We start from the raw sequence: 16,040 nt of genomic DNA, 5'->3' as shown, positions 1-16,040 counted from the left end.
TTTTGAGATTTCTTGGCAAGGCTTGGGCAAGGTTCCCCTTTCAATCTAAGGCCAATGAGTTCAATATATAGGCCATGGAAAGTGATATTCACACCATTTGAATTTTGAGCCAAAAATAGAGATTCAAGTGCATGGGTGCACGGACATGTGCTAGGCCCAAAATGATCATTGTAATCCATTCCAATTCATGCACAAATGCTACCGATGTCAGAACATGGAGCCATGCAAAGCTAAATGGAAATTGAATTCAAATGTTGCCAAAACAAGCCATGAGAAGAACCCATGTGCAAGTTCCTCAATTCTTATCCAAATGAAGTGATATTGGAGGCTTTGAAAGGTGGCATCAAGGGGAAAAACTTTGATGTTTGATACTTTTCCATTTGGAACTTGGATCATGGTGAATTTTGAGGTGGAAGTTGGAGAAATCAAACATGGTTGAAAATTTTCTAAGTATAAAGTCAAATGACCACTTCTTCCACCTTGAATAACTTTTGCTATGAAGTCCAAATGAAAATGGTTTCTTCATTAAAGTTGTATCTCTTTCATTCCTATTCAATTTGGTCACAAATTTGACACCATTTGGATTTGGCATGAGGGGGTTATGGATTTTAGAAGTTGAGGAAAATTGCTTGTTCAATGGTAATGGCCCAAAATTACCTATAATGTTTCCTCTTGGCACATGTACTTGCAAGTAGATTTTGACATTTCTCAAAACATTAAATTTGGATAATACATCTTGAAAGTGGTCATGAAACTTGTATGGACTTCATATCATAAAAATTGAGAAAGTTAAGGTCCTTGGAAGTTGACATTCCATCTAGGGCACAAATAAAATGACCTATAATCTTTCACCATACAAAATGACTTTACAACAAAACTTAGATCTTGATGTCAGCATGAAAGTTGTTTGGAATGTCATAAAAAGTATCTTTTCTTTTGGAATCATTTTCATATGACAAATATTGTAGGAGATAGGGTATAGGGTACCCTAGATTTGACCAGTTGACTTTCTCTGGTCAACCTCCTTGAACCAACTTGCAAACTTGAAGTTCCTTTGATATTTTAGGCTCATGGAGGATCATATATGATTTATATGATTTAAAATGGAGTATACCTTGATATTATTGATCAATTGATGAAGAAACTTGTTGAGTAAGTCATACAAGATCCCTAGATGAATTAGGGTTTCCAAGGCAAACAAGCTTCAATCTCTTGATGAATTCTCGATCAAAATAACAAATAAAGGATATTGAGATCCATATATGATGTTTAAAACCATTTTTCATCTTTCCTTGCTTGATATCTTGCATCGAGGGTCCTAAACCTTAGATGTGAGCTTGGTGGGGACACAGATGGACACACACACACACACACACACACACACACAAAAGAAACAGAGACATACATAGACATATTTTGGTATTTTGGTTAGTAAACAAAGAAAAACAAAGTATGATACAATCAAAAAAGTGCTTGGTGATCTCTTCCAATGCAAACCCAATGAATGAGGGGTAAGGAGGATGCCAAGGTGTGATCCCAAAGCCAATGCATATGATGGGATAACATAAGGGACCTTAGGGTCAAAATTGGGGTCTTACAGACTCCTTATGAGTTATGGAAGAACAGAAATCCCTATATTTCTTACTTTCACCCTCTTGGATGTGAATTTTTTATGTTAAACTCTAAAGAGAATCTTGGAAAGTTTGATTCTAAAGCACAAAAGTGTTTATTATTAGGATATTCTAAATGCTCTAAAGGCTACAGAATATTTAACACAAAAACACGAATTGTTGAGGAATCAATTCATGTTAGATTCAATAATAAGCTGGACCTTGAAAAGTCAAAGCTAGTTGAGAAATTTGTAGATTTGAAGATCAATCTTTTAGAATCCAATGATACTGATTCTGGAGAAAAAGACTCATAAGGCGAAGCTAAAGAATATGAAGAACTGACTCAACCAAAAGCTATCATTGATCCGACTCATCATGCGAAGATTAGATCAAGAACCTCTCATTCTAAAGAACTAGTTCTGGGAGATAAAAATGCTCCAGTCAGAACAAGATCTTCATTCAAACCTTTAGAAGAGACTCTTCTAGGTTTGGGATCTCTAATAGGACCCGCATATATTGATTAAACTCTTCCGGATAATGAATGGATTTTGTCTATGCAAGAAGAACTAAATCAATTCACCGGAAATGATGTATGGGATCTTGTTTAGAAACCAAAGGGTTTCCATGTCATTGGAACCATATGGGTTTTCAAAAACAAGCTAAATGATAAAGGCGAGGTTGTCAGAAACAAAGATCGACTAGTAGCACAAGGTTATAGTCATCAAGAAGGTATAGACTATACATAAACCTTTTCCCCAGTTGTCAGGTTAGAATCTATTCGTCTTTTAATTTCTTTTCAGTCAATCATAACATCATCCTTTATCAGATGGATGTTAAGAGTGCATTCTTGAATGGATATAATTATGAAGAAGTATATGTGCATCAACCTCCTAGTTTTGAAAGTTCTCAAAATCCTATTTTTGTTTTTAATTAGAAAATTTGTTATATGGTCTGAAGCAAGCTCCCAGAGCTTGGTATGATAGACTAAGAAACTTCCTTTTGGAAAATAATTTTACCAGAGGGAAAGTGGACACAACTCTCTTTTGCAAAACGTTTAACAATGATATTCTGGTTGTGCAAATTTATGTTGATGATATTATTTTTGGTTATGCTAATGAGTCATTGTGCAAGCATTTTTCTAAGTTAATGCAGGCAGAATTTGAAATGAGTCTGATGGGAGAACTCAAGTTCTTTCTTGGAATCTAGATTGATCAACGCTTAGAAGGAACATACATTCATTAGATAAAATATACAAAGGAACTTCTAAAGAAGTTTAACTTATCAGAATGTAAGCAAGAAAAGACTTCAATGCTTCCCATATGTATTATAGAGAAAGAAGAGGTAAGCAGTAAGGTAAATCAGAAGCTTTTCAGAGGTATGATAGGCTCTCTTTTGTATCTAACCACTTCTAGACCTAATATCTTATTCAGTGTATGATTATATGATCTCTTCCAAACATATCCTAGGGAAACTCACTTAACCGTTGTTAAGAGAATCTTTATATATCTGAAAGGTACTACTAACCTTGGTTTGTTTTATAGAAAATAAAGTGAATACAAATTAGTAGGCTATTGTGATGCTGATTATCCTGGAGACAGAATAGAAAGAGTACTTCTGGAAGTTGCCAACTTCTGGGAGATAACATGATCTCATGGTCCAGTAAGAGACAGTCAACATTTTCACTTTCAACAGTCAAAGCTAAATATATTGCAGCTTCTAGATGCAACACTCAAATACTATAGATGAAGAGTCAGCTGGAGAATTATCATATATCTGAGAGTAACATTCCTATTCTCTATGATAATAATTCTGTTATTTCTTTATCCAAGAATCATATCTTTCATTCTAGGGCTAAGCATATTGAAATTAAACATCACTTTTTACGTGACTATGTTTAGAAAGTTTTTTTCATCTAAAATTTGTCGATACAGACCATTAATGGGATGATATCTTTACAAAACCCCTTGCTGAAGATAGATTTGTGTTCATTCTGAAAAAATTATTTATGGATTTATATCCATAATGAGAAGATGTATTTCAGAATGTTTAAGTCTTCAGAACTCTAGATTAGATTCTGAGAATGTTTTTGTTGACTCTGAAACATGAGCTTTCTGAAGTAAGGAAGTTTTCATGAATCAGAAAGGTTCTGATCAGAAGTAATCTTATCAATTTGTCTTCCTGGTTCTGAATAGTCGTTGCATTAAATGGTTGTCATATCTTTTGATTTCATATGGTTCTCAATGGTGACAGTTGTCCCAATTTCTGAGCATGCATGATAAAAGTGTGACACATTAGGTTTCGCAATTCTTGGAATTAGGTTAAACTCTTATGCTCCCCCATGACTGTGTATTTCTATCTTGTCGTCATTGCAATTTTTTTATATAAACCCACTTCACTCACATTTTCACACTGCACAGACAATATTCCCATGATTTAAGTCTTCAAACTAAAACAACCTTCTCTACAACTGGTCTTCATCTCCTTCATCTTCTTTAATGGCTGCTCAACAACAACCGACTCATCAACAACTTTCTCCCAGTCGATCAATGGCTGATGAAAATAATCCCATCATGGAAGGAATACCAAAATTAACTTTACACACTCATGTCAACGAGTTAATGGTGTTTTGCAAAACTATTGTAGACTTCAAGAACTTGAAAGACAACAATTTCGCTTTCTCTGAAACCCTGAAACTTCAAGGTTGGAAAACCTTGTTTGAGAGACTAACTAGCCCTGTGTATCCAGTTTTTATGAAGCAGTTTTGGGTGCATGCCACTGCTGAAAAGAAAACCATTACTTCCTACGTCATGAACATGAAAATTGTCATAACTGAAAAATCCATTGCTGGTTTAATCTCTCACGATGGAAAAGGCAAAAGAATTCACAGTGCCAAGATTAATGCTAAAAGAAAAGCTGATATCGCTCCTATTATCTTTAAAGTTAAAACCAACTTTGAGGATGATAAAGGTCCTAGTGCTAAGTATTTAACAGACAACCAAAGAGTTTGGTTCAAAATAATTCTTGGTTGCATTCATCACATGCCTAGCACCAACAGTTCTGACTATGTCAACACACGTAAGAAGTTCATGTTTTTCTTTTTGGAGAAGGGTATAAAGTTGGGACTTCCCTCCATATTATTCAAGTTCATGAGGGATTCTATCAGAGAATCCAGAACTGGTGGATCTTCAAAGAAGAATAAAAGCAATTTCATCCTCAATGGAAGGTTGATTTTTGACATTCTCTTTGAGAATAGTCTAGTAGATAACCTTTTGGCCAGTGGATTGACTGATGAAATTGTGAAGGATGCTGGAAAGGTATTCTGGGGGAAGAATCTCAAAAGCACGGGTCTCATTTCTAGAATTGTAAGGCCAGATTTCATTCCTTCTAAGGATGATATCTGTGGAATGAGAACTCCCGAAGACAACTTTCCAATATTCACTCAGATTGGTCCTCCATAGGTTCTACTATACTATTTGACAAGCTGTCAGAAGGATGGAATTTATCTGAAACCTATCTTGATGTTCACGGGAAGAGGAAGAAGGAATCCAGAGGAGAAGGATCTTGAATGCCTCAAAAGAAGAAGAAAGTTGTTATCTTTCTGGATAAAGACAAGGTGCCTCTCAGTGAGCGCCAGAAAGCCATGCTTCTGAAAGATACTTCTGGAGTCGTTCAACACTCTTCAAAAACTTTTGACACCGTGTCTGGTAAGATTCCTGCAACTAGCACTCTAATTACTTCTGATTCTGTTATTTCTCAAAGGATATTACCAATCCAACCTCCAACTACATCTCAACCCATTCCATTCATTTCTAAAACCTTTGAAGCTAATACTCTTATGATTTTTTAACCTATTTTACTTCCACCACCTTCTAAATCACCCACTTAAAACCTGCTACATTGGTAATATTCTGAGGAAGTTTGAATCAGAATCCAAAAGCCATCTGTATGAAGCAATGACAATATGTCATTCTTTAGTAAATTTGGCTGAGTGTGATTCTGCTTGGGAAGCCTACAGAAGATGGATAAATTCCAAGATCTCTAGGCTGATGAATTTCGGGTACAAAGTTCCTGAAAGAAACTTCCTTTCTGGGTTTATTCCCTTAATGGAAATTTGGAAGTTACGGAACTCCCAGTTATGTCTTCCTGCTCTAGAAGTCAAGGAAGTTATTCTAGAAGTTTTAGAAGACGTCACTATTCAGGAAGCTGTGGTTGTTCAGGATCCTATGGTTGATTCTGATCATAAGGATTGCGTCATGGAAGAAGTTGCTGCTCAGATTGTTCTTTATGAAACTCAACAAGTTGGAGTTTCTGTTTGTCAATCTTCTACTGGAACTTCATCTGGAGAAATTCTTGTTGGACTTCTGAAGACCATTAAGGAAATCAAGGCTGACAATGCGCTGGTTAAAGAGCGTCTGGACAAACAGGACTTGATATTTCAACTTATTCTATCCAAACTTCCTCCGCCTCCTCCTCAGAACTCCTACTTTTTATTTTTTAAAATACTAGATGTATCTTTTCTCTGCCTTTTGGCATAATCTATGAAAATCCTTTTGTTTCCCTTTATTACCTTTATTATTTTGTCTATGTCTTTTTTATTGATGACAAAAGGGGAGAAACATAACGTATCTAAGGGGAAGATTTGTTGTTATTTTGATATACCTAAACTCCTTAAAGTAAGAAATCAAACATTAAATAATGTTTTCTACTAACAACTCTTCGAAGAATAGTTTGTTAAATGATGTGCAGAGTTACATTTCAAGAATCAGAATGATTATAATCAAACATCAGAAATTCGTATGAGATTTTAAAGATTAGAATATAAGTTACCAGTTTCTGATGAAATGGTCAGTATAACCTTCATGCTGATGATTGAGAATCAGATTCACGGAACTAATATTCATGTTCTAAACATTGAACATTGAGTACTGGGCATCAAAGTACTTCTAAAAGTTCTTTCTGAAAAACCATGGCATTGGCATCAAGCTATAAGGAAGAGTTTCCTTTATAGTAATCAGACTTGAAAGTCAAGTTTCTTTAAGAAGATAACCAGCTCTAAAGTGTCTTCAAAAGAACTCGTCAAAGCTTCTGAAGTGAAGCTTATCAGAATATTGATGTTAACAAACCAGTGCTCTGGACAACATCAATCAACTTCTGAAGATAAACTAAATTCTGACTAAAAATTCACTCTGGTACTTCAAAAAGGTTAATCATGAAAGTTTTCTTTCATTCTGATTTTATTTTTGTAGGATTATACATCTCAGGGGGACCTTTGTGCTTCTGTAAGATGTATTCTTCTGTGATTATCATGTACAAAACTGTTCATCAAAATACATGTTTTATCATCATCAAAAAGGGGGAGATTGTTAGAACAAGATTTGGTTCTGCATCTATACCTTGAGTTTTGATGATAATAATATTATATTTGTGTGAAAACAATCTTGGTATCCTAATGGTTTGTTATTGTGTAGCTTTAACAACCAATTCTGATTCTGAATATATGACGTGAAACATCATCAGTTTCTAAATGATTTGTTCCAAATTCACTTCTGCGCTAGCTATTGGAAGTTCTAAAAGATGCTCAATAGTGTTGTTGTAATGTTCTTTGTACTTTTATGATGATTCACTCCTGAGAAGCTTATGAGGAGACACTATGTTACTGCCATAATGTTCTCTCAATTCGTGTTTTTGTAAGTGACTCTGATCACCAAACTTCTGAAGAATGGCAAGCTTCTGAAGTTATGTTATGCAGCTGAATATTCTGAAGATCTCAAGCCAGACGATTGAAGTTATCAAGGTTCTGAATGAAGATTCTAAAGATACTAAAGATCTTAAGCCAGACTACTGATGCTATCAAGGTTCTGATCAAAGATTCTGAAGTTTCTGAATCCAGCTTTATGTTTCTTCATTTCATGCTTCATCAACTTTCATTAGAAGCCAATGAACTTGAAGATAAGATCAAATAGGAATGTGATTAAATAGTACATAGTAGAAATCGAACATCCTTTCCACTACCTGATTTTATGGGCAAAGATAATATTATACATCACACTTGTCACTGATTTTGTGGGCGAAGGACAATACACAATATCACTCCTCTCCCATCCAACAGGCGGAGAACCGCTCTATGAGCCTTCCCCATTTTGCCCTTCAATGATCTTCTTATTATGCTATATAAGTAAGACTTGAAGATTTAAAGAAACCTCACCTCAAATTAATTTTACTCAACACACGTGCACCCACCAACTAATCCATCAAGTCATCTATTCTCGGAAATGGATACTTGTTCTTAACCGTCACTTTATTCAATTGTCGGTAACCCACACACAACCTCATGTTACCGTATTTCTTCTTTACCAAAAACACATGAGTTCCTCAAGGAGACACACTTGGTCTCACAAATCTATTCTCTAGCAAATATTCTAATTGGTTCTTTAACTCTGCTAACTCTGATGTAGACATCCTGTATGGTGCCATATAAACAGGTCTGGTACCAGGGACAAGATCAATGGAAAAATCCACCTCTCTCTCTCTCTATGGATGTACATCTGAATTGTCATCTAGAAACACCTCTGGAAAATCCCACACTACTTGCAATTCATCAATCATCGCCTGACTCTTAGTAGATAACACCGTGAACAACACAAACATATGAGCCTCCTCTTTGTCACACTCTAATTTTTAACCCTAATGATCCCATATATCATTTGCATCCTTGCATACAAACAAGGTCACATTTTGGTCCTCTCCCTGTCATCTTTGGGTTTTCCCTTTTGTAGGGATCATCAACCACATCTTTGTTGGTGTTTTATTTTTGTGTTGATATGTTCATTTTGTATCTAACCACTAATCAAAATAGCAAAAACATGTCTTGTTTTCTTTAATTTTATTGTGCAGAGTATGGTTTCCCATCAAGAACATCAAGCATGGATTCCTCAGCTAGGGTTTGTTTGATTCCTCAAGTCAATGTGTGTCCAACCATTTATTCTCAAGGGGATTATCTCTCAAATCATGATCTCTAAGGTTCTCAAGCATCTTTCAATCTAATTTTGATCAATATTACCTAAAATTTTGGTTGCTTATTTCTCAAGAGAAGTCAAAGGTTCATGTGTTTATATCCATGGCTTTTTCAATAAGTTACCTCAAACTTTAAGCAACTTAATCAAAAGACATTCAAGGACACCTTATTTTGAGTTCATGTACCTTGAAATTAAAGAAAAGTCCAAGTTCACAAGTTTATTTCAAGGGGTTTGACCAAAAAGTCAACATTTGAAGTAAAAGTTCAAAAGATCACAACTCCTTCAATTCTCAACTTTTTGAATGCCTATTTTGGCGTATGACTCTTCCCAATATCCTCTACAACTTCTATTTACATAAAAAGATCCAATTATTCTTTGAGGATCATCAAAGGTTTGAAGACATTATAGGTCATTAGTGGACTTAGTGAAATTTGACCTATTTTCAAGTGACTTTTTCTCAACTTTCAAGATTCATAACTTCTTCAATTTTTAACATTTTAGGCTGATTCATTTTTTACAATATCATTTGTGATGCCCACTACAAGTTTGCTAAAAGGATCAAAGTCAAATTATGCTTGGAAAGCCATAGAATTCTTTGAAACATTACAGGTCATTTCCAGTCATTTGAGACTTATAATTTTCTAAGTTACATGACCAGTTTTTCGTGCCAACTTCAACATGCCATAACTTTGTGCTCAAGCATCCAAATGCAACCTTTCTTGGCACATTGTGATATTTAATATGATTTTAACCAATTGCAATAAGAATGGGATCAAAAAGCCTCATGAGCAAGATGCCCCATTGAGTTGAACATGGTGACTTGGAACTGAAGAAATCACCATGGTCAGAATTTTGAACTTCACTAATCTCAATTCCAAGTCAAATTATCATGCGTTTTAGACCTAAATATGTTTAACCAAGTCTCTAGAAGTTAATTGACTCTTAAAATGCATGATTTTGTTGAGTTTTAATGGATTGCAAGTCACACTTTCCACACATTCTGATCAAATTCGTTTTGCATGAATTGAACTTGATTCCACATGTATTTGGATCCCAATTCACTCCCTATAAATAGAGTAACATATTGCATTCATTTCCAAGCTTTTGAGAGCCGAGAAACCCCTAATTCACTATGAAATTTTTCAGAAAAATTCAACTATTGTGTTTTGAATTTCAGCTTGTTTCAATCCAATTTCTTGATTCCATTAGCACCTTCGGTCTTCTCTGAAGCTTTTGCAACAATTTCCAAGCTCTGAAACCTTCTGAAGTGACCTGACCAGATCGAGTTTCATCAACTTCTGGTCACCATTTGGACAAGGTAGTTCTGAACATCATTTAAACTCAAACAAATTACCACAATGTAGTCCTTCACTCTCTGATGATTTGCCCTAAATTATTTGGTGTTGATTGATCGTCTTCGTCATTTAATTTAATTTTTCAGGGCTTTCTTGTTTCTAAAACTTCTATGAAATTCCCCATGCTCAGTTTAGATAAATGAATTTGGAGCATGAGGTCGAATTCGTGATGAGGAGGCGATCACATTGGTGACGGTCTCATGTTCTAAACTTACTAAATGATGAAACTCCGGTGAGGGATCATCGGAGAAGATGACTGGAGTATCTCAGGTCATCTGAGTTTGGCTGGACACGTTGGACATTTGAAATATTTTTATTGGTCCAATATGAATTAGATCATGTGTTTCATTTTTGCTAATTTCCATCATGCGTCGTAGCCTTGTGATTGTTGGATCTACCACGCCAATTAATAAGGTCAGATCCAACGCTCTGTGTTTTTTCTGATTTTATTTCTTTTTTTTTCATTTTAAATTGCATTTTATTTTAAATTCATAGTAAATTCATTTTTCATCCAAAAAATCCCAAAATAATTTCTAAAATTCTCTTTTATTTTTCTTCATCTGATTCTTATTTTTTCATATTTTATTTTATTGATTTTCTATTTTTTATGGATTTTATCTTTTCTCCTTTGTTTTAATTGGTTTAAAAATAATTTTATGCATTTTAAAATTCTGAAAAATTTATTCTATGTCTCTTATTTTATTTTCAACCTTCCATAATTTTCTTGACCATTTATTTGGTGTTTTGAAGGACTTTATGGATTTTCTCTTTTATTTCCCTTTTAAAATTCATTTTAAAAAAATTTATTTGATGCATTTTATTTTATCTTTTTGTATTTTTATACTTGTTTGTCCTTTGTTGACTTCTGTTGGCCTTGGATCCTAGTTGATTTTATCATATATCTCATCAAACTCAATGGATCTTGTGTGTTAATGGGGTGAAAACCCTAATCCACCAAAATGGATAATTGATTTTGATGATGACTTGATTAAAACTTTTATCCAATTTGGGTGTGATCTCTCTTGTCCTCTTCTTCTTCATCTCTTTCTTTTCCCCTTGATCAATTGGATAGTTTGTGTCAATATTGTTCATGATGTGTGGATTGGTGCTTGATGAACTTTCATCATTTCAAATCTACCTCCTAATTGATCATGGATCATTTAAGGTACTTTGAACTGATGCATAAGTTTTTTCTAAGTATCATGAAGTATGGATTGAAGTAATTGACCATCCTCCTAGTCTTTGTGCTTGATCCATCCTCTTTTCTTTTTTTGTGTAGCATAGCTTTAGAAGAATGATTTACATATGATTTCTCTAACATGTATTAACACAAACATTATTACTGACCGACCTTAGATAGTTGTAACTTCTATATAAGTCCAATTATGATAGCTTGACATAACGCTAAATTTGTCCCAAAAGTAAGTCATTTTCATAAGTGGGATTGCAAGTCTCATATTCCTCAGGGTATTATGTGAAAAGTATTGTTTCCTTTTCACCTATGAGAGCTAGTGGCATACTTGTTGATTTTATCCAAGTTGGAGCCCTTCTCATGGTGATGTATAGGTTCATATTTTCATACTTGTGGGTGAATAGTTGAATATTCTCCAAAAAAATGACCAAACCATCCTTTTTGAATCACTAACACAATTTACTAACATTTTATTGTATTAACTTTATTTTAATATCATTTATCTTATGTTATTTATTTCATTGGCCATTTACTTTATGCTTTTATTTTAGAATCTCATATCATATTGTTTATGCTTATGTTATTTGCTCTTTGTCCATTTGGACTTCTTTTTCTTTTAAAGACATTAATAAATAAAAAACCCTTAAAAAATTGGTTCTCTTGATTCATGGACATGAGGTTGACATCCTTGGCATTGTTGTGGAGTTATGGACTTAGAACTAGGATTTTGACCCTTGCTTTGGGAGCTTGTGATTGGAGACCTTGGGATTCATCTGGTACCTTTGAATTTAGGCTTCTTTTGAAAACCTTGCTTGGTTACCTTGGTTTCATCTAATACATAGATTATTCTTTGCTTATTTGTCTTGCTTGAGGCTTAATCCAAAGGAAGGAAATCTTGCTTGACTTATGTCATAAAGCTTGCTATCTCTTTGTTAGATATTTCCACCCTAGCTTTTACTTTATGCTCTAGGATAGTCTCTTCTTCTTCTCCCCTTCTTTAATTTTCAAAATCTTCTCCCCTTTTCAAAACCTTCTTATTTTCAAACTTAGACCACCTTCTCAATAAACCTTGACTTATGTCAAGTTATTTTCAAAATCTTTTATTAATAAATGCTAACACATTCTAAGCATATTCAAAAGCAATTTCAAAATACTTAAAAAATGCACAACTCATTCAAATCATTTTTTGCACTTTTTCTTTTAAGGCTCTTTTTTAAAGTTTAGACATGAGTCATTTCCATAGCTAAGATATAATTCTCCTATCCCCATAGTATTGATGATAACTATTTTCCACCTAAGAGAGCTAGTGACATACTTATTGATCTTTATCCAATTTGGAGCCCTTCTCTATGGTGATGCAAAGCTCTCATACTTGTGGGTGACTAGTTGAGTATTCTCCTTAAAATGACAAAATATATTTCCATTAAAAATGAATTAAAACAAACATCTTTGTTACTTTTACCACAAACTACGAGGTTTTCATCCTCTATTGCACTTTGTTGGTACATAGGCATGAGACTCAAAAAGTCTTGGCAAACACAAAAAAATTGTAAAAAACATCTCTCTCCTCATCTCCCCAATCATTTGCAAACAACACCATTTTAAAGCCAAAATGCACAGATTTTCAAAGAGGTTCCTATAGAGTACTATAGATGTTTAGGGTGATAATACATTCCCTTTGCATAACTAACCCCCAGACCCTTATCTCTTTTTATTAATTTTGTTTTAAACACTTATTTGGGTTTTGTTCGTACTTTTCCCCTTTTCTTTGGAAATAATAAAAGTGCGGTGTAGACTCTTGCTTTGTAAGTTAAGTTAATCAATAGCTTAATCTCAATTTTTTTACCGTTACACTCTTCCAGAAGCTCCTTCAATTGTCTAGTAGACAAGAAACTAGCTTTTTCCTCCTCACCGGGAGTAAGAAACTGCACTGACATATTATAACAATTGATATAAACATGATTGAGCTCCAACTAGTTCATCCCCAAGATAACATCAAGATTCTTCAAAGGCAAGAAAATAAGATCAATGCTACAAAAATTATCAAAGATTAACAGAGGACAATTAAACAAACTAAAGTAGTAGCCACTGAACCTTTAACATGAGTTTTGATAACCATTTCTCCACTCATAGAAGACACAACAAGGCCTAGCCTTTTCACACAGTCAGCAACAATAAAAGAACGTGTAGAACCAGTTTCAATAATAGAAATCAAAGGCATATTACTAATATAACATATACCTCTGATCAACCTGTCATCACTGGAAGTCTAAGTCCTCGCCAGACCGAACACCTTTCCTTCAGTTGAAGCTTTCTTAGGCTTCACACAATGAGTGGTGATATGTAAACCTGTCATCACTAGAAATCTGAGTCCTCGCCAGAGCGAAAACCTTTCCTTTAGTTGAAGCTTTCTTAGGCTTCACACAATAAGTGCTGATATGTCCTGGTTCTCCATAGTTGTAGCAAGTCACCACATTCTCTTTGCAATCAGCAACAAGATGTGCTAACTTCCCACACTTGTAACACTTCTTCACATCACTCTTGCATTCACTGATACGATGACCAAACTCGTTGCACCTATAGCACTTAAGAGGAGTAGCAGCACCTCCCCCACTTGGACTCTTACCATCAACATCTCTCTATTTACCTTTATCAACTGGAGCACTATATGGCTTCCCACGGTTCAGATGCTGCTTTCCACTTCTCTCGCTCAGCCCCTTGTAGTGAGCCGACCGAGCCTTACTATCATCCTCATAAATTCTACAGTTGTTCACCAACTCTGGAAAACTCTTAATCTATTGGTATCGAATCTCCTGCTTAATTTCAGGATGCAAACCATTCACGAATTCGATACACTTCGAAAACTCAACAGTCACCTCAATGTAATGAGGGTAGAACTTAGCAAGTTCCACAAATCTGGCAGCATACTCAGTAACCGACAAGTTATCATGCTTCAGCTCCAGAAACTCAATCTCCTTCTTCCTACAAACATCCTCAGGAAAGTACTTTCTCAGAAATTCCTTGTGGAACACAACCCAAGTTACAACTTCAGCTGCAGCATCCAACACCTGACGAGTGTTGATCCACCAGTCATCAACTTCCTCAGCTAACATATGTATACCAATCTGCACCTTCTATGCTTCATAGCAATCTATCACTCTAAAAATCCTGTCAATCTCCCTGAGCTAACTCTGCGATCCATCAGGATCATACCTAACCTTGAAAGTAGGTAGATTTTTTCTTTGGAACTTTCCCAAATGTCGGAACTCGTCTTTCCCACCAGCATTAGGCTGATTCTGCACAACCTGAGCAACAACCTACAAAGCAGCAACAATAGCAGCATCGTTTCTTCCAGCCATTTTCTATTTCACACCACCAACAACAATAATGGTTAAAGAGACAACATCAGTTGTATTCAACTGTCACACCACATTGACTTAACAACTTGGCCGGGCAGGCTAACCTGCTCTGATACCACTATGTAACACCCTAAATTTTCCCCCGCGTAAATTTAAACATTTATCAGAGTAAAATAATTCAAAATGTAATTTAGGATTCTACACAACAATATATAATCAACATGCTCAATCGAAAAGACATGTACCACTTGACAATTATAAAAGTAGTAGTAATAACCACATGTCTGAATGTTAATTTTTATTAAATAGAAAAGGAACAACAATAAAAAATGGTTAGCTCAACATATCCAACATCAACATAACATATCATAATAGAAAACATTAAAACATAATGAAACACACAACGTTCCCAATTCCCCGATGTTACACATCAGAGCAGACGTCGACATAAAAATAAACAAAATACTTCATATTCCACTCACATCCGAGCTCATACTGCGGATTATCTTAATGTTACCCACATGGAGGAAACATTCAAATAGAAGGGGTGAGATATCATAATTATATAAAGGAAATCATGATAATAAGCATCAGATTATCGCATGCACATCACCCATTCCAAAACACAATTCCACATAATCCACACAACGGCTATTCACACATAATAGCAACATAATAATCATCCAACCCCATAACAAATACAACCAATGTATAATGCAATGAGACTCAATAACTCGACTCAATGCATGTGGTACTAATACATGAACACTCAGGTTCACCACTTTGATCCTCGCCTCCTAGGATCAAAGTCACAAATTCGTTACCATCACCTCCGATAACATCTCACTAATTCCATTACCTCCAAAATCAGCTACCAGCCCAATCCACACAATGGGATTTGAGGCTCACCCACTGTCATACCCCAAAATTTGTTCTACTTTTTTTAATTTGTTTGACTTATGGTTTTGTTCATTTGCATATTTTTTCTATTTTGATCATGCACTCATCGGCATTTGCATATGGTAACAAATTTAGGCCAAAAGTTCGATGATAATGAATTTAATCAGCTTAAGTGGATTTTCGAGGTGGATATTATTTGGTAAATATTCGAGTTTATTTTCCGTATTACTTGTGGTGGGGATCATCTCTTTATTTGAGATTTATGATTATCATGGGAGATTGAAACGATCATCAATTAATTCGGAGGTATGTTTGGATTCAAAGGAAATGGCAAAGTCGGGATAAAAGGGAAATTTCATTCATTTAGTGAAAAATATCACTTATCAAAAGTACTAAAATTCATGGGGTTGCACTCAAAATTCAAACCAAAAATGGTAGAAAAATCAAGGCAAATGCATGAAAATTCAAATTCAATTACTAGTGATTCTTTGCCTTACATCCTAACTTGGTACTTTTGCTAAACTCCAACAATATTGGTCTCTCACTAACTTTAACTACCTATTTCTCCACAAGTCACACATTACCTAATTACCCTTAACTACCATAAC

At 34.9% G+C, this 16,040-nt stretch overlaps 1 protein-coding gene across 1 annotated transcript; it reads right to left on the bottom strand.

Moving 5' to 3' along the window:
* Positions 1–12,276: 12,276 nt before the first annotated feature.
* Positions 12,277–14,286, bottom strand: LOC127123061 (uncharacterized). The gene is made up of 5 exons (XM_051053323.1): positions 14,050–14,286; positions 13,523–13,812; positions 13,248–13,326; positions 13,020–13,098; positions 12,277–12,296 (listed from the first exon to the last, which is right to left on the bottom strand). Exons 1-5 carry the CDS (start codon positions 14,284–14,286, stop codon positions 12,277–12,279), a joined length of 705 nt encoding a protein of 234 aa, XP_050909280.1.
* Positions 14,287–16,040: the final 1,754 nt, after the last annotated feature.

The sequence above is a fragment of the Lathyrus oleraceus genome, chromosome 2 (genome assembly GCF_024323335.1).
Source record: "Lathyrus oleraceus cultivar Zhongwan6 chromosome 2, CAAS_Psat_ZW6_1.0, whole genome shotgun sequence".
NCBI classification, from domain to species: Eukaryota; Viridiplantae; Streptophyta; class Magnoliopsida; order Fabales; family Fabaceae; genus Lathyrus; species Lathyrus oleraceus.
The sequence above is the reverse complement of the archived record's forward strand: the minus strand, read 5'-3'. Positions and strand labels throughout refer to the sequence as shown.

Bases quoted from the DNA above. Each gene is read 5' to 3' on its own strand.
- LOC127123061 (XM_051053323.1), bottom strand. From the start codon at position 14,286: ATGTTAGCTGAGGAAGTTGATGACTGGTGGATCAACACTCGTCAGGTG. The intron at 13,813-14,049 runs GTGACTGTTGAG...AAAGGTAAATAG, and splicing joins TCTACCCTCATTACATTGAG to AGAGATGTTGATGGTAAGAG. The intron at 13,099-13,247 runs GTTTGTTTAATT...ATGTCAGTGCAG, and splicing joins GTTCAGTGGCTACTACTTTA to TTTCTTACTCCCGGTGAGGA.